This window comes from Erythrolamprus reginae, chromosome 3, assembly GCF_031021105.1.
Source record: "Erythrolamprus reginae isolate rEryReg1 chromosome 3, rEryReg1.hap1, whole genome shotgun sequence".
Taxonomy (NCBI): domain Eukaryota; kingdom Metazoa; phylum Chordata; class Lepidosauria; order Squamata; family Dipsadidae; genus Erythrolamprus; species Erythrolamprus reginae.
The window spans coordinates 145,584,503-145,606,672 of NC_091952.1; the positions used below are offsets into that span (position 1 = coordinate 145,584,503).

The 22,170-nt window shown below is 45.5% G+C and overlaps 1 protein-coding gene across 8 annotated transcripts in view; it reads right to left on the minus strand.

The window, feature by feature from the left end:
- ANKHD1 (ankyrin repeat and KH domain containing 1) overlaps positions 1-22,170 on the minus strand; it is a 153,067-nt gene that overhangs the window by 30,769 nt on the left and 100,128 nt on the right. For all 8 annotated transcript variants that reach the window (XM_070746954.1, XM_070746949.1, XM_070746947.1 and 5 more), the window contains 5 exons: positions 18,464-18,677; positions 16,311-16,486; positions 8,568-8,730; positions 8,104-8,199; positions 3,006-3,122 (listed from right to left, as the gene is read on the minus strand). In XM_070746954.1, the coding sequence (XP_070603055.1) occupies positions 3,006-3,122; positions 8,104-8,199; positions 8,568-8,730; positions 16,311-16,486; positions 18,464-18,677 (766 nt within the window). The remainder of the gene's footprint in view (positions 1-3,005; positions 3,123-8,103; positions 8,200-8,567; positions 8,731-16,310; positions 16,487-18,463; positions 18,678-22,170) is intronic.

Genomic DNA, 22,170 nt, shown 5'->3' on the forward strand with positions numbered 1-22,170 from the left:
CCGTTTTCTCTCCCCCCCCCCCGCCCCTTCGCCTCCCTGTGTTCCTAGGAGAAGTGCTGGGGATTGAGGCAAGACAGACCTTCTGCTCCTCACCAGCACTTCTCCTAGGAACACAGGGGGGCGAAGGGGCGAGGGGGCGGAGAGAGAACGGGAAGCTCAGCATTCCGTCAGCCGCAGCGCTGGCTGTCAACTTTTCTTTTTAAAATTGGGCAGGAGCTGACTTGCCTCCCCAGTGCTAAAAAGAAAAGTTGACAGCCAGCGCTGCGACTGACGGAATGCTGAGCCTCCCGTTCTCTCCCCCCCACCTTGCCCCTTCCGGTTTCGGCGTTCGGGAGACCGCTGGGTTCCCAGCTGTCTCCGAACTCCAAACACCAAAGCCGAACTTCCGCGTTCGGCTTCAGGAGACAGCTGGGAAGCGGCGCGGCTCTTTTAAAAGATGACAGCCGGCCTGGGGGGCTTCCCAGCACCCCCGAACCCTGTGCTGGGAAGCCCCCCAGGCCGGCTGTCACCTTTTAAAACAGCCGCGCCGCTTCCCAGCAGTCGCGGAAAGCCGTTTTTTTGCGGGGGTTTTTTTGGTTGCACGGATTAATTGACTTTACATTGTTTCCTATGGGAAACAATGTTTCGTCTTACGAACCTTTCGTCTTACGAACCTCCCCCCGGCACCAATTAAGTTCGTATCTTAAGGTACCACTGTACTTAACTTTGGTCTTTTTGAAAACTTTTTTCACTGGGATACTAATTTGAACTTTTCTGAACACAATGAGCGTAAAATTGAGATGAAAAAATTTAATGCGTATGTTTTTATTTTGCTCGCAAAAGCCTTCCCCTAGCGTTTTGCAATTTTTTTCAAATTTATGGATAGTTTGGCCTGCAAACCGCATTCCATTTTGCTAATCTTGGTGTTGGATTAGTAGTTTGAACATTTCTGAAAATAATGAAATGAAAATTGAACTGAAAACATTTATTTTGCTCATAAAAGGCCCCCACCAGGCTGATTTCAGTTTTTTCAGTTTATATACAAATTATTTATTTATTTATTATTTATTTAATATAAATTATGCTGTTAATTTCAAAATTACATACTTGATTTTAGTAAAATGGATTTCTTTCATAAAATTAGTTGTCTGCCCATCATGTACTTGCTTTTCAAAAGGATATTCCAAGTATTTTCAGCAAAATCTATATAAAAACTGAACATAATGGCACACAGAAAGACCAAGGGGTGGGGGCCCTTTGTGAGCAAAATAAACAAAATAAGCATCATTTTTTCAGTAAAAATAGCATATTATTATGCTCAGAAATGTTAAATTTAGTATATGAATACCTCTGGGAGAAATTTGTTTGGAGATTTGTAGCCTAAAACAACAAAAAACTGAAAAAATGCTCAAAATCATGGGGGGGGGGCCTTTGTGAGCAAAATAAACAAATAAGCATCAATTTTTTCAGTTCAATTCTCATATCATTATGTTCAGAAATGTTCAAACTAGTAATCCAATCCAAAAAGCTTTCAAAAAGGTTGGAACTGTTAGGTTAAAAAAAAATGTAAAGTGGCAATGATTGCAAACAGTTGAAATGTGGTGTTTTGCTTTCTGAGTGAAATAAAAATATAACCATCAATTTAAAACCTTAGGGAATATTTTTCTGATGATCAGCAATTTTTAAGTTTAGTAAATCAATGCCTAGGGTATTAAAATATTTTCGGATCTGGAGCCTAAAAAAAGGTAAACTGAAACTGATTGCACACAGCTGGGGAGGGGGGGCTTTATGAGCAAAATAAACAAATAATAAGCATCTATTTTTTCAGTTCAATTTTTTTATATCATTTTATTCAGAAAAGTTCAAATTAGTATCCCAGTGAAAAAAGTTTCAAAAAAGTTGGAACTGGCAGGATTTGGAGCCTAAAAGAAAAGGGGAAGTGAAAATGATTGCACACAGCCATTGGGGGAGGGGGAGGCCCTATTTCTGAGCAAAAAAACCCAATAAGCATATCTTTTTCACTTCATTTCTATTTTTCTAATGATCCGGGATATTCAAAACAGTGATCCAACACAAACAGGTAAAAAAAATTTGAACTGGCAGCCTGAGCTAGATAAAAATGAACAAAATTGCACAAAAACGCCAGGGACGGCCTTTTGCGAGCAAAATAAAAATATAAGCACTAAGTTTTTCATCTCAATTTTACTTTCATTGTGTTCAGAAAAGTTCAAATTAGTATCCCAGTGAAAAAAGTTTTCAAAAAGACCAAATCTAAGTACCTAAATGAAACCTTTTTCGCTCCATGTCGCATACCCGAACAGTACAAGTGTGACTTTTTTTGCAGAGCAAAAACTAAGCCCCACCCCAAAAATACTCAAAGAATGTACCCCTCATATGGTATAAAATCACGGAATTTCAAGTTCCAGATATGCAGGGAAAATTTTTTACAGGGTCTCAAAAATGGCTTCAGGTCGCATACAACCCGAACAGAACAGCATTTAAGTAGAGGTACCACTGTATATCCATCCTAAGATAAAATAAAGGAAATAGTATAAGGGCAGACTAGATGGATCATGAGGTCTTTTTCTGCCGTCAATCTTCTATGTTTCTAAGAACTGCCTGCTGAAGAATTTCATCTCTGTGCAAACAAGTATGTAGTTGAAATCCTTTGAGAATTAGCTCTTTCAGTCAGCCCCCAGAGACAAAAGGGAGTCCTCTCAGCAAGCAGCAGCATCTTGCAATTTTCCTTATTGGCTTCCCTGCTGATTTTCTAGAGAAGCTGGTAGAGATTGTGGGACACTTGGCAACTAGTTGTAAGGTTGCCAAGCACTTAGATTGTGCCTGCTCTGTCACTATATTTGTGTAATGTTTTGTGAGGTTCAGAAATGTTTTACAGTCTGTAAAGCATCCTTTTCAAAAACCCTTGTTAATTCAAACCATCATTAAGTAAGTAGCCATACCTCAAGAACTATCTATAAATACTGTAGAATGTTACTTAAGAAAGATGGTGTAATTGTATAGCTCACCTTTTCCAAATCTAGCTCTTTCAACAGGATGCTTGCATTCTTGTTTGCTTCAGCTGCTTGCTGGTCCTTAGCCTTCACAATGGTTTCAACACACTGATGACACTTTTTCAACAATTCCTTTTCAATTAAAACGTTTTGCAGAAATGTAAGACAGAGTACTCAACATATATTCAGAGTTTACAACTTCATCTATGTTAGGAATGTACAACCTTTTTGGTTTGAGGGTTCTACTTTTCTTTTATTGTATGCTGGCTTCACATTAAAAACAAAAAAAAAGCAAAGCCTAGGACACATTAGGGGAAAAAACTAAATTTCAGTATAAAACAATTAAATTAATTCAAATTATTATTATTCCACAAATAAATAAGCCATTTAGAACCACAGCAATTTGAAGAAATGAAAGGAGGTATGTATAACTCATCCCAGATATGAATATCCATGAAGTTAATTATCTAGTTAGGGTACGGTTTGATTCTACCCTCCTCCCTTCTAAAGAGAAGGGATTGAGGTAAAAGTTTTAAAAGTCAGGTAAAAACAAAATTATCTTTACTAACTAAAAAAGCATTGTACATTTAATATACATTTTAAGGCTCTGGTCTCCCTAAGGCAGGAATGTCAAACTCAATTTCATGGAGGGCTACATTAGGGCCATGGTTGACTTTGGGGGGAGGGACACAGGGTACTGAGTGGGTGTGGCCAGTTTGATACCATTCACTGGGTGTAGCTGATGGGTGGTCATGTGACTGAGCTGAGATGGCTTGTTAGCCCAAATCCAGAGAGACAGATAGAACCTATCATTTGTTGAGCAGCTTGTCTCAAGCTTGGCCACTTTAAGCTATGTGGACTTCAACTCCCAGAATTCTCCCTATTAATCTAGCTGGGGGATTCTGGGAGTTGAAATTGACACAGTTTAAGGTGGCCATGGTTGGAAAACGCTAAAGTTACAAAATGAACAGGGAGGGGTTCTGTGTGTGAATCAGGGTGAGGGAATCAGAGGTAAAGAGGGCAGCGATGAATCACCCACCCAGCAAGCAGGAATAGGATCAGTCTACACTGCACTCACCGGGCTATCGCAATCCTCCTCAGGCTAAAGCCATGGGAGGGGTGGGGTGGGGTGGGGTAAGAGAGAAAGGAGCGTGCCCAAAAATTTTGATTAAGGAGTGTGCGGCAATCTGGAGCCAGCAGCCACTTGGGACTCAAGAGAGCTCCCTGTGCAGGCAAACTCTGGCATTACTGTGGTGTGGGTTCCCTCAAAAGTGGCAGCAGTCTCAGATGAGTGCTGGTTTGGATGAGGTGGAGGTTTGGCTTGGGGAGGAACTGTTCGAGTCACGAATTAGCCACTTGTTTGCACACAAGGTGAGTAGGGCTGGGAGGGGAGAGGTAGGCATGTCAAGATTCAGCTGGTTCGCCAAACTACACAAAAAATTAGCTACCGGTTCTCTTGGACCAGCTGAATCCCACCACTGCCTCCACTGCCCAGGTCTTTGGAGTGAAAGTACAAAGCAGGAGTCTTTCACTTTGTACTTTCATGCCAGAGCCCTGAGCAGCAGAGGGCAAGCACCCAGTCCAACCCTTGAACATCGGGATCCCATATCCCAGCTCAGACCAGCTTCCCCAAGGGGGCATCGGCTCTTACCTTTTCAAGACTGTTGCTGGTGCCACCATGGGGTGAGGCCGGGTAAAGAGACAACACTGGATGGCAAAGAGACCAGGCCGGATGGCAGACACAAGGCTGGGCACTGAGGTGAGAGGCCCAGTGAAGAAATGAAGAGCCTGCATATGCACATCCTCTTCAGCTCTTTGCTAGGCCTCTCGCCTTAGTGCCCAGCCTCACCTGATGCTTCGTTTTCACATGTGTGTCTGCTGGGATGGGGTAGGCTGTGCTGAAGGCACATACCATGTTTTCCCGAAAATAAGACCCTTATATTTTTTGCCACCAAAAAAGGCACAAGATCTTATTTTTTTTTGGGGGGGGGATGTCATCCACTGACTCATCTCAGTTGCCCATCAGCCCCAAGTCTCCTTTTTGCTGTCAGATGCCTTCAGGAATTTCTTCAACTTTGGATAATTGAAGCCAGGTCTCACACACCTTTTGAAGCTAGAAAGTCTTTCCAGAAGATCTCTCTAGCCGATAATTACCATCTACAGAGGTCTTTAGGAAAAGCTTCTCTAGCTGATGACAGAGTTCTTGAACAATCTGGAGCTTTGTTATCGGCTAGAGGCCTTCAGGAAAGCCTTGCTGACTGCAGCAAAATAAATGGAGTGAGGTGTGTGAGGCCTGACTGTAAATATCCAAAGGTAAGTAGTAGGGCAACTCCATTCCCCCATCCCCACCTGTTTAATTTTTTCCATGTACCCTGGAGTGGGCAAGGTCATAATTAGGGCTTATTTAGGAGGTAGGACTTATATTGGGTGCACATGTAAAAAGCAAGCATGCGCACCTACAGGGATGGGGTGGGCCGGGATGAAGCAACCCGTACCCAGTCCCATTTTTTCAGAACAGCCTTGCAGGCTGGATCCAACTACATTGTAGACTGAATACGGCCTGTGGGCCTTCAGTTTGACACCCCTCCTGTAAGGGATAACAGAATACATTTTTGTGGTGTAAAAGGGAATACAGTGATCCCCCGATCATTGCGAGGGTTCCGTTCCAGGACCCCTCGCAATGATCGGTTTTGCGCGAAGTAGCGCTGCGGAAGTAAAAACACCATCTGCGCATGCGCAGATGGTGTTTTTACTTCCCAGCAGCGAGGAGCCGAAGATTGGGGTTTCCCTCCCGCCCACGCAAACTCCTCGCTGCTGCCGCGCCCGCCCGCACTTCGCCCGGCCACCCGCCCGGCCACCCGGGTTCGTTTGGCTTCGGGACATGCCGGCGGCGACGTTTTAAAACAGCCGCGCGGCTTCCCAACTGAGTCCCGAAGTTCGCCTTTGACTTCGGGACTCAGTTGGGAAGCCGCGCGGCTGTTTTAAAACGTCGCTGCCGGCATGTCCCGAAGCCAAACGAACCCGGGTGGCCGGGCGAGCAGCGAGCGAACGGCGGGTGGCCGGGCGAAGGGCAGGCGAGCGGCGAAGGGCAGGCGAGCCGGGCGAACGGCGGGTGGCCGGGCGAAGGGCGGGCGAGCGGGCAGGCAGGCGGTGGACAAGCCGCTCGCTGGCGCCGCTCGCTCGCGCTTCCCAACTGAGTCCTGAAGCCAATTCGCTTCAGGACTCAGCTGGGAAGCGGCGAGAATGAACGGCGTGGGCGGGCGAAGGGCGCGCGCGGGCAGGCAGGCGGCGGACAAGCCGTTCGCTGGCGCCGCTCGCTCGCGCTTCCCAGCTGAGTCCTGAAGCCAATTCGCTTCAGGACTCAGCTGGGAAGCGGCGAGAATGAACGGCGTGGGCGGGCGAAGGGCGGGCGGGCGCGCGGGCAGGCAGGCAGCCGGCGGACAAGCCGTTCGCTGGCGCCGCTCACTCGCGCTTCCCAGCTGAGTCCTGAAGCCAATTCGCTTCAGGACTCAGCTGGGAAGCGGCGAGAATGAACGGCGTGGGCGGGCGAAGGGCGGGTGAGCGGCAGCGAGGAGTTTGCGTGGGCGGTGGGGAAACTCCTCGCTGATGCCCGCCGCTCGCCCTCCCGCCAGCAAGAGGGGGAAGACCTAGGGAAGCCGCCCAGCAGCTGATCTGCCCGGCGCCATCTACGCATGCATGCCCATAGAAAAAAGGGTGCGCATGCACAGATGGTGTTTGTACTTCCGGGTTGCAAAATCGCCATATAGCCAATTCGCAATGATCGGGATCGCAATACCCGGGGGATCACTGTATTAATATTCAGTGCAAACTACAGATGAGGTTGTACAAGCTTCCAGAAAGCCTATAAAGGATAGCTGCTAATTAAAAATAATAAAATGATAACACTTTACTAACTTTTCTCTTGGAAGTAAGCTATTCTGCCCGAATAATGTTTAGCTGGAAAAAAGGGCTATAGCAAGATCACATGCAGAAAACATTGTGGAAAATTTACACTGTTATAAAGATAACCGCCTGGAGGTATCCATTAAGTCATGAAGAGTTGATTTTGATTTGATGGCTTAAACTTTTCAAATAAGGTTTCTTTTTTCTTCTTTCTTTGTTGAGGTACCCATCTCTGCCCCATTGTCCGATTTAATAGAATCATGAAAGGTACCTTGGAGGTCTTCTAGTCCAACCTCCTGGCAGGAATCATTATATGATGATTCCTGACATATACAGAGTCTCTACTTTACTATACTTCCCCTTATCACAGATCTTTCTCTCCCCCCCCTTCTTTTGTGTTGTTTCTCTCAGAAGAAAAGAAAATCTAAGTGCACAGGCATAGAATAAATGATGCCTGGCTCAACAATAGTAACTATAAGAAGGCTCTAGCAGTCCTAATGGATAATCATTTAAATGTGAATTGCAGCTGCCAAAAGAGCTAAAGCAGTCCTAGACTGCAATAAAAGAGCTATAGAATCAAGATCATATGAGGTGATAATACCAACTTAAGACCACATTTGCATTAGAATATTGCATCCAGTTTTGGTTGCCATAATATAAAAAAGATGTTGATACTTTGAAAAAATGCTGGACTGGAGACTAAGAGATATGGTTGAAGGAATTGGATGTGTCTTATTTAATGAAAATAATAAGGGGGGGGGCATGATAACAGTGTCCCAATATCTAAAGCGATGCTACAAAGGAGTGGGGATCAACCTATTCTCCAAAGTACCTAATGGCAGAAAAAGAAACAATGGGTGGAAACTAATCAAAGAGAATCTACCTAGCAATAAGAATAAATTTCCCGTTAGAACAGTTAATCAATGTAATGGCTTGCCCTCAGAAGCTGTGCATGCTCCATCATTGGAGGTTTTTCAGAAGAGACTGAACAGCCATTTCTCTGGAATAGTATAGGGTCTCCTGCTTGGATCGGGTTTGGACTAGAAGACTTCAAGTACCCTTCCAACTCTTTTCTTCTGTTATTTCATTTAAAGATTTTATTTTTTATCTTCGCTAAATGATAGCAGCCATAAGAAATATTACTACAAAAAACGTATATTTTACAAGTTTCAAATTATCCCAGTACAATTACTAGTTTCTTGGCACTCACCTTGTCTGCTATAGTTGCTATGTACCTCATGCATTCAATATCCGAAGGAAACTGGTTAACCTCTTTCACTAAAAATTGAACCACTCTCACATGACCCTAAAAAAGAATGGTTTAATTATATGAAATTGGAAGGAATTCTTCTGTAACATTTTCAATATCATACTAACAACCCCGTTATTAAATTATCCATTGAAGTGGTTCACTTACCAACTGTGGCAAGAAAGGTAAAAAATGAGGAAAAACACACTTAACAGCTATATTGCTTAGTGACAGAAATTTTAGACACAATTGTGGCTTTATGTTGATGATTACCTGTACATTTAACAATTAATAAGATATGAAATCAAATGTATGGAATGACCTAAAAAGAAGTGTGTAATACCAATTATGATTCAGTAATTTAAATATTGGCAGTTCGCCTCAATTCCAAATATTCCAATCTCAAAACCATAAAAAAAAATTACCTTGCGAAATGCAGACATAAGGGGTGTGATTTTCCGATTATCTGCAGCATCCACATCAGCTCCTGCCTGCACAAGTAGCTGCACTACATCAAGGTGACCACCATTTGCTGCCAACCAGAGTGGTGTGTTTCCTTTCTTATTGCGAACATCAATATGTGCTCCCCTAAAAGGAAGTCAGATTTTATTGGAATAAATAATTTAGATACCAGCTGAAATTAAATTTTGCTTTGCAAAAAAAAAAAAAGAACCCATGGCATCTGGTTAGCAATGTCATATTGCTTTTAATTATCAACATATACATATCAGAAGAGAAAACTAGAAATGAATATTTCACATGTTTGGTCTAATGGTTAAGGCACCAGACTAGAAAGCGGGAGATGGTGAATTCAAATCCTGGCTTTAGGCCAGTGATTTTGTCACAGCCCAAACCATCTCACATAGTTATTGTAAAAAAATAGGAGAATGAATGTGAGTTGAATATATTCGTTATCTTGAGTTATTTCTATGCCGCCCCTCTCCGAAGACTCGGAGCAGCTCACAACAGTAATACAAAATACAAATCCAATGTTAAAAGCAAAAACAGTTTAAAAACCCTTAATTAAAAACAATCATACAAGCTATCTGTCTATCCGTCACTCTGGGAGAGGGGACTTTTAACCCTCTCAGAGAGGGTCCAAAATTTGGGCGTCCTCTTTGACCCACAGCTGACTTTAGCATATGTGGCAACGAGTTGTTCGCCCAGATTCGCCAGCTGTGGCCCTACGTGGACAGGGAGTTTTTACTCACAGTCACTCGAGGTTTGACTATTGCAATGCTCTCTACATGGGGCTATCTACGAAGAGTGTTCGGAGACTGCAGGTAATACAGAACACAGCCGCACAAGCAATCATGGGCCTTCTGAGACATGCCCATGTCTCTATAGCACCCCGCAAGCTGCACTGGTTGCTGATTAGTCTCCAAACACAATTCAAAGTGTTGGTTATGACCTATAAAACCCTAAACGGCATAGGACCAGATTCCTTATGAGACTGTGTTCTGCTTCCTATATTCCAGCGGCCGGTCAGGTGCCACAGTCAGTCTTCTCCAGGTCCCGTCAGCCAGACAATGTCATCTGGCGGGGTCTACTGTAAGAGCCTTATCTGTGGCGACCCCGGCCCTATGGAACGAGTTCCCTCCCAGAGATTCGTACTGCCCCCACTCTCCTTGCCTTCCGTAAAGCTCTAAAGACCCACCTCTGCCAGCAGACTTGGCGCCATTGATTCTCTGATATCTTGCCCCGCCCAATGAATGAATGTAGGATGTATGAAGTATGAACTTGTTTGTTTAATTTTTAACTATGGTTTTTTAGAATGTAATTTTATTTAGATTTCTTACATGTTGTAAGCTGCCCTGAGTCTCAAGAGAAGGGCGGCACATAAATTGAAATTAATTACTTAATTACTTAATTAATTAGAAGCAGGGAAGGCACACATTTGTAGTCAATGGTCAAAACTGGAGGTGAAAAACCAGGTCCAAGTAGGTAGAGCTAGCAAGTCATATGGGAAAAGAACCGTTGCACTTACCTGAACGGTCTTCTCGCTGCACTGCAAGGAGAGTCCAACATGGGTTAATCTACAGCCTATTGGAAGGGACTGAGTTAAAAATTAGCATAAATAACCGGTCCAACCCCCATGTTGCCCTCTCTGGGTCAGTCTTATAATAAAACGAAGTCATAGTGCTAGAAAAACAAGGAAACTTTATTCAACTGATTCAACAGAATCCAAACTCAACTATGAATCGTCTGGTGACCCTGGGCCCGTTAGCCGGGTGGGTTTGGACTCTCCTTGCAGTGCAGCGAGAAGACCGTTCAGGTAAGTGCAACGGTTCTTCTCCACTTGCACTGCTTCGGAGAGTCCAACATGGGATATACCCAAGCTTTAAACCATTAGGGAGGGAGAAGGCTGGACCAGGGGCGCAGACTCGGTGCAAACTCTCTGCAATACTCTGCGTCCAAAGGCCGCTTCAGCTGAAGCAAAACTGTCCAAACGGTAGTGCTTGATAAACGTATTGGGGGCAGCCCAGGTTGCTGCCCTACAAATATCTTCAAGGGGAGCCTGTGTCGCCCAGGCCGCTGATGTGGCTGCACTTCTTGTAGAGTGGGCCGTGATACCTCTAGGTATTGGTGTGGACCCTGATTTATATGCGATGGCAATGCAGGAGCGTATCCAACAACTAATAGTCTTAGAGGATACCTTATTCCCCATGGATGCCGGGAAGTAGGAAACGAACAGGGCCTCTGTTTTCCTGAAGGAACTTGTCCGTCTTATGTATATTTTGATGGCACGACGAACATCAATCTTGTGCCACCTTAGTTCTAGTGGATGTGACCCTTTGGCACAAAAATCCGGAAGGATGATATCTTGTGACCTGTGGAAGACAGTGTTTATTTTTGGTAAAAAGGAAGGATCAGGCCTCAGGACTACATTGTTTGTATGAAATATGCATAGGTCCGGTCTGATTGACAAGGCCGCGAGTTCGGATACTCGCCTTGCTGATGTGATTGCTGTTAAGAAGGCCGTTTTAAACGATAGGAGACGGAGTGGAATGTCTCTTAGAGGTTCAAAGGGGGGTCCCGTCAGGGCCTGTAGAACCAGAGGTAAGTCCCATGTAGGGAATCTATGAACGGTAGGGGGTCTGATGTTCGATGCTCCCCTGATAAAATCCCGAATCCATGGGTGTTGTGAAATTGGGCGAGAAAAGTCCATTTTAAGGATTGTGGCTATAGCTGCCGTTTGCCTGCGAAGCGTGTTGGGTGACAGTCCTTTGTCCAACCCAGCCTGTAAGAATTCCAGGATCTGGATTACGGATGGGGACTGTGGGTCCTGATGACGGCTTCTACAAAATAAACAGTATGCCCTCCATGTGGCCTGATAAATGCGGGTCGTGGAGGGTCGGCGAGCTGCCTGCATAGTGTTTATCACTTTGTCCGGTAGTTGTTCTCTCCTCAATCTCTCCCCCTCAAGTGCCACACGGCAAGACTCCACCACTGAGGGTCTGGGTGGTAAATTGAACCCTGTGTCAGGACCACCTTGTGGTGTGGGATTCGCCAGGGGGGAGAAATTGAAAGGCCCATCAAGTCCGCGAACCAAGGCCGCCTGGGCCAGAATGGGGCCACCAAGAGGATTTCCGCTTGTTCTTGTAGCAGCTTGTTGACTACCCTTGGGATCAGGCAGACTGGGGGAAAGGCATATAGCAGTCCCTCCGGCCACTGGCATGACAGGGCATTGGTCTGCTCTGCTCCCGGTGAGGGGAACCTTGAAAAGAACCTGGGCAATTGGTTGTTGTGATGGGTGGCAAACAAATCCACCTGCGGTGTCCCGTATTTGTGAATGATCTCTATGAACAGATCGCTGCCCAGGCTCCACTCTGCCGGATTTATGGTGGTCCGGCTGAGCCAGTCTGCTTGAAGGTTTGAGATGCCGGATATGTGTTCCGCCCTCAGGGATGATAGGTGTCGTTCCGCCCATTTGAACAGGGACTGGGATTCCCTCATCAGGCGACCCGATCTTGTGCCGCCCTGATGGTTGATGTGCGCCCTTGTTGCCACATTGTCTGTGAGGATCAATACGTTCTGACCTCTGACCTGCGCAGTGAAATGTCTGAGAGCCAGGTGAACGGCTCTGAGCTCCAGGTAATTGATGTTTGGGCATGTGAGCTCCTCTGAGGTCCAAAGGCCCTGGGCCACTCCCACCTCGGAGTGTGCTCCCCAGCCCGAGAGGCTCGCGTCCGTTGTTATGGTTATCTCCTGTTGTGGCAGGAACGGTGATCCTTGCGTGAGGGCTGATGACTTCCACCAAGGAAGTGATCTCCTTACTTCCTGCGAAATTGTCACTGATGCGGACGAGTGACTCGTTCTGTTCCTCTGAAAGGGAATGAGGAACCATTGTAGAGGCCTGGCATGGAGCCTGGCCCAAGGTAGAATGTCTATACAAGATATGAGTACCCCCAACAGTTGAGAGAGGAATGCTAAGGTCGGTGAACGGTTGCGCTGTAACTGTGTGACCAAGGTTTTGACCTTGGCCTGTCGTTCTGCTGAAAGGAAGACCATGCCGGTTGTGGTGTCTATGTTGGTGCCTAGGTGAGGTAGGTACCTTGTTGGTGTAAAGTGGCTCTTTTGATGATTGATGGAGAAACCGAGGTGTTCTAGTGTCCTCTTGGTTTCTGTTAAGTCGTGGTGAGCCCGTCCAGGACTTTTGGACAGTATGATGATATCGTCCAGATACGCCATGAGGCGTAGTGGACGTGACCTGAGATGTGCTGTGAGTATGTCCAGTAACTTTGTGAATGTCCTGGGTGCAGACGACAGGCCGAAGGGCATGGCCTTGTACTGGAAATGCTGGTTGTCGAGGCAAAATCGAAGGTATTTCCTGTAATCCTGATGTACTGGGATATGCAGGTAGGCCTCTTTGAGGTCTATCGACGTTAGCCAATCCTCTTGGCGAATTGCTGCTAATATTGTCTTTAAGGAATGCATCTTGAAACGCCGGTATTTGAGATATATGTTTAGTTGTTTCAAGTTCAGGATGAGGCGACAACCACCGGAGGCTTTTGGTACTATGAACACGATTGAATAGTAGCCCCGTCCCTCCTGATGGACCGGGACCCTTTCGATGGCACCTATCTGGAGGAGGTGGTTGATCTCGTGATACAGAAGGTTGTTTTTGAGGTTGTTGAGGGTTGTTGGGCATTGCAGGAACCTGCTGGGAGGTTCCTGGATAAATTCCAAAGTGAGACCCTGGGCTATTGTTTTTAGAGCCCAAGAGTCGGTAGATATGGCTTCCCAAGAGGCGGTGAAGTGTTGTAGCCGTCCTCCTATAGGAAAGTTCTCGATAGAGTCATTTGTTCCTTCTATAACCTCCTCTGCTGGAGCCTCTGTATGGCCTCCTTGATTGTTCGAATTGTCTATTCCGATCTCCAAAGCCACCCCTGTCTGTTCTGTACGCAGTTTGAGAGTATGACCCCTGGGTGTATGACCTTCCAACCTGGGGTGCATTGGAGGAGGCCTCTGCCCGAAAGGGTGGACGTCTGAAGTATGGTGTGGTCCGTCTGTCTTGCCTCCTATAGGTTCTGGGTAAGACCTTCTTCTTGTCTTTATCCTCTATGAGGACCTTGTCAAGAGATTCACCAAACAATTTAGATCCATCAAATGGGGCTGAAGCCAGACGCCATTTGGACTTGGCGTCAGCCTGCCATGTCCAGAGCCAGAGTAAGCGTCGAGCCGACTGATTTGCTGCTAGAGCCCGTGAAGAAAAGCGGGATGCCGATAGAGTGGCGTCCGCGGAGAACTCCGCTGCCGCTAATAGCTTGTTGAGGTCTTGCCTCAAGCGACCATCCTCCGGTCCTAATCTCGAGAGCATGTCCTGCAGCCATAGGACCGACGCTCGGTTAAAAAATGAAGCAGCTGAGGCTGCTTTGAGGGCCCATGCGTTCATTTGATGGGCCTTTTTGTTTATGCCCTCGGCCCTCCGGTCTTCTGGTCGTAGGCCATCTGCCACCTCTGATGGGACGAGCGCATTAGAAACAAGAGCCGCTACAGGGGCATCGACAGATGGAAATTCTAGTAAATTCTCCAATTCTGGTTTAAATGCATAGAATTTCCTTTCTGAGGCTGTTGGGCCTAGAGCACCCGCTGGGTATTGCCAGGGTCTTTTAACATTGTCCAAGAATAATTTGGGAGCAGGTATGCAGTCTGCATCTCTCTGGGTCTCAGTAAGTACCCTTGAGGTCGGTTGAGCGGTCGCTGCCGGGTCAGCGGGCTTGTCAGGTGCTTCTGAGGCGATGGTTAGTTTAGCCTTGTTCAAGAGCACTCGAAAAATAGAAGGCCTAAAGAGCCCAGCATATGCTGGGGGTTCTGGAGGTACACCCTCATCCTCTGATAGGCCATCATCTGGATCAGAACCATGCTCTCTAAAGCCCGGGTCCTCCTGAAAGGATTCGTGCGTAGGAGACGGAGGTGCCGGAGCTGCCCATATACTCCTCTGAAGAGATGGAGAAGGGCGAGGCGAAGCAGGGGGGACACTGGGCATGTGTTGTTGGGCCCCAGCCACTATGCCATGGGAATAGGCCGAAGCAATCATGTCCTGCAATGCAGGTAGCAGGCGTTGCCAGGTGTCTGGGGAGGATCTGAGGCCAGCCGCTGTCGGGGTGAATGAGGCAGTTGGCATTGGTTGGGATGCCATGTGCCATGCAGAGGAAGAAGAAGAAGGCCTGGTAAGTTCTGGCCTAGTTGGTTCTACCACCTGGGATGCTCCCCCAAACCTATCCGGTGACCAGTCCCGATCAGTAGCTGATCCAATACCCTCCGGGAGCCCCGGGGGGGTAGTACCTGATATAGGTGCATTCAGTGGCAGGGCAGCTTGCTTTTGCGCCTCCAATTGCTCCTCCAGGGCTTTGATGCGCCTTTCAGCATCTCTCATTGCAGAGGAGGCTTGAGAGCTTTTAGACTTGGGCTTGGAAGAGTGAGACTTCTCCTTAGCCTTTGTGATCGGGGCTTCAGTTGTCCCCTGTTGGGCTGGATCGGCCATGAGGGTGATTATAAGGCTCCGTGAGACCAACAGGTAATTATAGCTGCGTTTGAGCAATTTTGGTCAGTAAAAATGGCCGCCGCTATTGCGTTCCGCCTCTTCCTGCTAGGCAGGACATCCGGGCGTTTTAATGGGGTAATCGGGCTGTCCGTCAACCCTCCAAAATGGCGGCCCGGAACTAACTCTCAATATGGCGGCGCCCTGTGCCTGGCGCCTTTATTGCCATGGCCGCACCCACTGCTGTTGCCGTTACGAACGGCGATCGCAGTTCCCAGGGCTGCCCGGCTCGGCGCTTCGCTCGCCGGCTCGTTTCTCAGCCGCGGCTTTTCCCGGCGGGAAATTCAAATGTCCTTCTTTTCGACGTGTCCGGCTCCCGATGGTCGCTCCGAACGGAGGTATGGCCGCGCAGGCCGGGGACCTCGTTCACTGGGCGACACCCGGTCCTTGGAGCTGTACCCTCGCAGGGAAGAGGCTCCGACCTGGGAGAAGAGAAGTGGGCATAACTCCGCAGAGCAGGGGCCCCAACTGCCGAAGTATATCATCTCTAGTTTCTGAAAGACAAACAGAAAAAAGGAATGTTAGTGAATATCTTAATATGCTTTATAATAAAAACAATAAAACAGTAAAAAGTCAAATAAATGTACAAGCTAAAATAACAAGACTACAAGAGTCATAGGAGGAAAAACTCATGAGTCCCTCCACTATGACTGAGTTTTTTAGACTGACCCAGAGAGGGCAACATGGGGGTTGGACCGGTTATTTATGCTAATTTTTAACTCAGTCCCTTCCAATAGGCTGTAGATTAACCCATGTTGGACTCTCCGAAGCAGTGCAAGTGGAGAATTGAAGCAACGTCTGTCCTGAGTCAAAGCTGGTGCCAAGATGGTGGATAGAGCTTCATAAATGACTGACAGACTCAGTCCTCTCTGATTAGATGAGGACAACCCACTCTGAAAGCTAGCTCCACCCAGTATGCAGAAAGGTTTTACTTTGAACAAGGTGCAAGGTGTTCTGACATACAAATTAAAGTGCAAAACCTAATAAGGTGACAGCAATAATGACAAATATGTGAGGGCAAGGATAGAAAGCATGGGGAGGACACACAAATGCAAATATGCCTCTGAAGTTAAGCAGTAGAAGTTCCAGTTGTGTAATTCTAATATAAGAGAAAATACTTTACCGATTAATCAGGAGTTCACAAAACTTATAGTGGCCTTTATCTGCAGCAATAGTTAAAGCAGTGTCTCTTGAAGAAGGCACAGGAGGAGCATTGACATCTGCTCCTTTATCAAGAAGAACTCTTCCAACTTCTGCATAACCTCCTGATGCAGCTTCCATTAGAGGTGTGAGTCCAGTCTGTTTAAAATAACTTGTTTCAAATTCAAACTTATATAAATAAATTACTAACCCTTTTTACTTCTCAAAGCCAGTTGAGTCCAATCAACATTAAAGAGGGTAGCTAAACTCTTTCATAATATACAATACTTTCCTTTCTACCTATTATCTACATTATTTTTGTTTTGGAATATCTATAACACAGAACAGAAAAATCATTCTTCCAAAGCCTTTACATAACAAATTAAGGAAAATCCCTCTCTTCCTAGAGTTCAGTTCTTGTGTTTTCCCCAAACAAGATCAGGTCCTATTTTCTTTTGGGCCCCAAAATAAGCCTCAGGGCTTATTTCTGGGGAGCGTCTTATATTTGTTTTCCATGTATGGGAGACCCACTTCTTCTGCTTCCTCGCAGCAGGGCAGGGGCCACACAGTGTGCCGGTGCTGCTGTCGTGAAGCAGGGATATATTTGCACCACGCACACAGCACAGCTTACTTCAAGGCCCCCGCCAGGCCACACACACACTTCACAGTGGCGGCTTTGGCAGCTCCGTACAGCATGACCCTATTTTTCCTCCACCCTACTTCTGATTGCTCGTGGCCTCAATATAGCAGGAAGCCAAGCAATGCACCAGTACTGTGGCCGTGAGGTGACGCAGGGGGTGGAGCTGCCTCATGCGTCCCACACCAGCTTACTTCAGCACCGCTGCAGCCAGGCCATTCATGCCCCGTGGCACCAACACATTACTTAGCCTCCTGTTCCATTGCTGCCGTAAACAGGCAGAAGTGAGCCGGCGGCCACAAAGAGTCCTGCTGCGCATGGCTGCTGGTTCTTCCGTCACCACAAAGCAAGTGTCATGGTGTGGATAGCCTGGCTGAGGGGTGCAGGTCACATGGGGCAGCTCCATCGCCACCCCACCTTGTTGCTATGGCACTGCAAGCAACCAGATGAAATGGGCAGATGGCTGATTGTGCAGGCTCTTAAGTAGCGCTTATTTTGGTGGTAGGGTTTATATTAGGCGCACACATAAAAAACATGCTAGGGTGTATTTTGGGGGATAAAACTTATTTTCGGTGAAACAGGGTACATAACCGGACAATACTACTGGGTGTATTGAAAATGCCAAAAACTTGGTAGACCTTTCCACCAAAAGCTATACTACGTAGTATAGCTTTTGGTGGAAAGGTCTACCAAGTTTTTGGCATTATCAGCCTTTCGCTTAATGCTGGACCTTAATCCAGATGTTGTCTCCTAGAAGGAAGTCTCCTGGGATCTTGAAACAGTGGGTAAATTAAATATGAAAACCATTTGCTTCTCAACTAATGTGGAGCTCTGAGCATTATGTTTGATTATGTTTTGTAAGTATTTCCAAATGTTTGCTGCTAAAAGTACATACTTAATCTCCTTCATAAGTATGCATGAATATTGCTAGAGGGTAAAGAATGTTTATATTAGATTTGTGTGCCAGCCATTTTATCTACAGAAGTCTATGAAAAATGTGTATGTTGTGCATTGTTGGGCCTGCTGGTTGGGTCTAGGAGAACAGTCTTTTCGGCTGTGGCTCCCGGCTTTTGGAATATTGTACAGTGAGATTTACCCCCGGCTCCTGGGCCTTCTGGAAAAGCTTTAAACTTGGCTCAACCAATTGACCTAAGTCCTTATGAGGGGAAGGGCATGCCATATTGTAGGTGGTTAACGGATTAAGCAAAGACTCCACCTTCACATTGTTATATATTGGCTACGTTTTTAGTTATTTAAATTTTAGTATTTCTTTTTTTAAATATTTTATATTGTGGGTTTTATATCGTGGGTAAACTGCCTATGGGACTCCCAACCACATTCATTTTTGTTTAAATCATTCCATGTCCCTAAAGTCATTTAAGTGAAACTCTCAAGTAAAGTGACTGGCAACTTCCTTTAGACAATCCCCAATTTTAATTTTTATTACAAGCTCATGCTCACCAAAGCTCAATTGAGACAGAAATCTATTGATTACTTACCTTTGCCCTATGTTCAACATTGGCTTTTCTGTCCAAAAGCAGACTGACTACCTCAGCTCTGCCCTGGAAGCAGGCTAAAGTAAGTGCGGTATTCCGATTGGTTTCAATCTGGGCATTAATATCAGAACCCATATCAAGCAATAGTTTTACTGCAGGAACATGACCATTCATAGCTGCCAGCATTAGAGGAGAAATTCCTAATTTACTCCCAGTCCTAAAAAAGAAAATCAATAAATACAAATGTAACAATGACATAATCTAGACAAATGTAGAGGAAAATATTTCTTGAGTATAATTATTTTATGAAAATCGGACTGTTGTGTAATAAAATACATCCTCATTTCACTGCTGGAAAGTGCACTATATAAAAATCAGATAGATTAAATGAAGAACAAAAAGTACTTGAAATATGCTAAGAATATTAGCAACATACAAGTGCTGGATGGAATTCTGAAAATCTTGGCACAGCATATCTACAAATCTTAATAGCAACTGAAGATGGCTCCATGGAAAGTGGAGTCAAGGGCAACAGTTCAATGAAGAGCCAGTGAGTAGCAATGGTTCTTTAAAAATACTTCTTCGAACAAGGAGAGAACACCCAGAGATACACACAGTTAGTTGCTCCTTTTGAAAAGACTGCAATAGTCATCTTGCTTAATCTGTGTCTTGGAAATGTTCTGTTCTAATCACTTTTGGAAATTACTTGTTAATTGTTTTAGAACCTTTGGATCAACACGTTTTACAGTATTGGATGAATTTCCTTCCATTTTTAGTTACAGAAGTTTTAAATATAAGTCTAAGGACTTGGGGAAAAAAAGAAAATAAATAGCAAATGGGTGATTAATACTTTGATTTTAGAAGGTTATAAATGGACTAAGGATTCATATATAGTGGCACCTCTACTTAAGAACTTAATTCATTCCATGAACAAGTTCCTAAGTAGAAAAGTAGGGGGGGGGGGGGGGAAAGTAGAAAAGTAGAAGCAATTTTTCCCGTAGGAATCAATGTAAAAGCAAATAATGTGTGCAAACCCATTAGGAAAGAAATAAAAGCTTGGAATTTGGGTGGGAGGAGGAGGAAGAGGAGAAGGACAGTCGCTGCTGAAGGAAGAAGGTGAGAGGAATAAAAAAAATCCAAAACTTTAAGGCTTAAAACAAAAGATGGACTCTGAGGCGGCAAGGAAGAAGACGCGTCTCCCATATGCCCGGCGCGAGGCTGCCTCCCATACACTGTGCCAGAGAGAGAAACCCAGGCGGGCAAGAGGGGGGAACCTCCCACTCCTTTGACCGAAAGGCGGCTGCTGCTGCTGCTACCTGCTTCCTCTTCCTTCCCATGCTGAAGGGCTCCCCTCTTCTCTCACTCGCTCACTTTGTAGCCGGTGCCTTTCCTTCACTGTGGTGACTCATTGGTTTGGCTGAAGCCAAGTTGATCCAGCTGGGGCGAAGTGCCCCCTTTTGCCTTTCTGCACCCAGACACTCTGGGAAGCAAACTCACACAGGGTGCATGGGAGGCAGCGCGAGGGAGTCGCCACAGTGAAGTGATTTATTCCCTGTTCAAGTGCCCAGAGAAAGGAAAACACTCTGCTCTGGGTTTCCTCAGAGCGAAGGGAGCATTTCTTTTCTCTGGGTACTGGCAGAAATTTATTCTTTCTCCAAGCGCCCAGAGAAAGGAAAATGCTTCTTTCACTCTGGACTGCTAAAGCCTCCTTCAGTACAAATGAAAGGCTCCTCTGGCAACCCAGAAAAGCCTGAGATGGACGGGATTAAAGGGGGAATGGCAGGAAACTGTCCGGGCCTTTGTGCCGCTCTCAAATTTCCTCTGAACTTTTTCCAGACTCGGGTTCTTAAGTAGAAAATGGTTCTTAAAAAGAGGCAAAAAAATCTTGAACACCCAGTTCTTATCTAGAAAAGTTCTTAAGTAGAGGCGTTCTTAGGTAGAGGTACCACTGTACATTTGAAATAAGAAACTGTGGTTAACTATTAAGAACCCTTCTTGTGGGGAAATTTATTTTTCAAATAAAATTCGTTTTGAAAAAACACTGATGCCTTAAAATTAGTCACTAATAGGAAGTCGAAGAAACAAATGATTACAACCAAAGAGCATTCACATTCAACTTATCAATACAGAATGGGGCGTTGGTCCTTATCTGATACGCCTCTTCTCATAAGGTGGAGCCAACATCCAAGTATGAGATAACACCGTCCATTCAGCCAATGAGGACTTAGTCTGTCAAATTGGAGATCTCCGCCTATGCCTCTATTGCTCCCCCATTGGCGAAGACCGAGAGACAGACTCGGCACCACAGCACAATTCAGTCTAGAGCCCCTGCTGCTGCCATGTTCCAGGCTGCAGCAAGGGACTCTACCAAACTCTGTTCAAGCGAATCCGGCTTCTTCTGGCAGAGGTGATCGCCATCAGGAATGCCACCTTACAAGAAAGGTAATGGAGAGATGATGTTCTTAAAGGCTCGTAAGGAATCCCCATTAGTGAGGTGAGCACCTTAGTCAGGTCCCATGTGGGGTACCTGGTGTTGTATATACTCCTGGTCAGTTGGAGGATGAAGAAGTTTGATGACTCTGATACAGATAGTGTTTATGAATTAGTAGCAGATCCTGAGTTACAGGTATCAGAACAAGTGGAAGGCCAGCCACAGGATGTTGCTATGAGTCCAGACTCCAGTGAAGAAGAGACAGATAATCGCTGAGTAAATCCTCACTTCAAAAGAGTTCAAAAACGCAGAGAACAAGTGTTAGGTAAAAGATATGGGGGGACATGATCGAAACATTTAAATATATTAAAGGGTTAAATAAGGTCCAGGAGGGAAGTGTTTTTAATAGGAAAGTGAACACAAGAACAAGGGGACACAATCTGAAGTTAGTTGGGGGAAAGATCAAAAGCAACATGAGAAAATATTATTTTACTGAAAGAGTAGTAGATCCTTGGAACAAACTTCCAGCAGTTGTGGTAGATAAATCCACAGTAACTGAATTTAAACATGCCTGGGATAAACATATATCCATCCTAAGATAAAATACAGAAAATAGTATAAGGGCAGACTAGATGGACCATGAGGTCTTTTTCTGCCGTCAGACTTCTATGTTTCTATATTAAGGGGAGGAATGGGTTAATTATCGGAGTGATTTATTCGTCATGTCCGGGTGCCAGCGGGGAAGAAAGGTAGAGTTTTTCAATGTTGTAAATCCATCATGGAAGTGTGCCGTTATGGCTACGAAGTAAGTTAGTTCATTCTTTGTTATTTCACAGCTTTTCTTGGGGCTTTTGAACTACGCTGAATAGACATAAATCTTAGGACAAAGGTGGAGGCATGGAGGAATGTTTTGTGTGCTCTAATTGCTAAAGATAAGAGAAGGAGGAATGTGACTGTCTATATTGCATTTTTAATACGGAGGAGAGGAGAAATATAAATAGTTTTTGTTTATGAAATCCTGCATTCAGTAAGTTCTACCAGAATACAGAACACCTGGGTCCACAGGTGGACACAGGTTAGTGGCCCCTTTTAAGAATCTGCGTATCGTGGGATGGTGCAACAAAGACTCTAGAGAGTCTGCTGACAACATGGAAGAATAAGGCTACTACCTGCCTACTGAGTGTATTGGACGATAGCCCCTTGTTTAGCCCCAGCTGCAAGAATTCCAGCAGCTTTGTCATGATAAAATCAACTGGGAAGCAGCCCTCCTTGGAACACG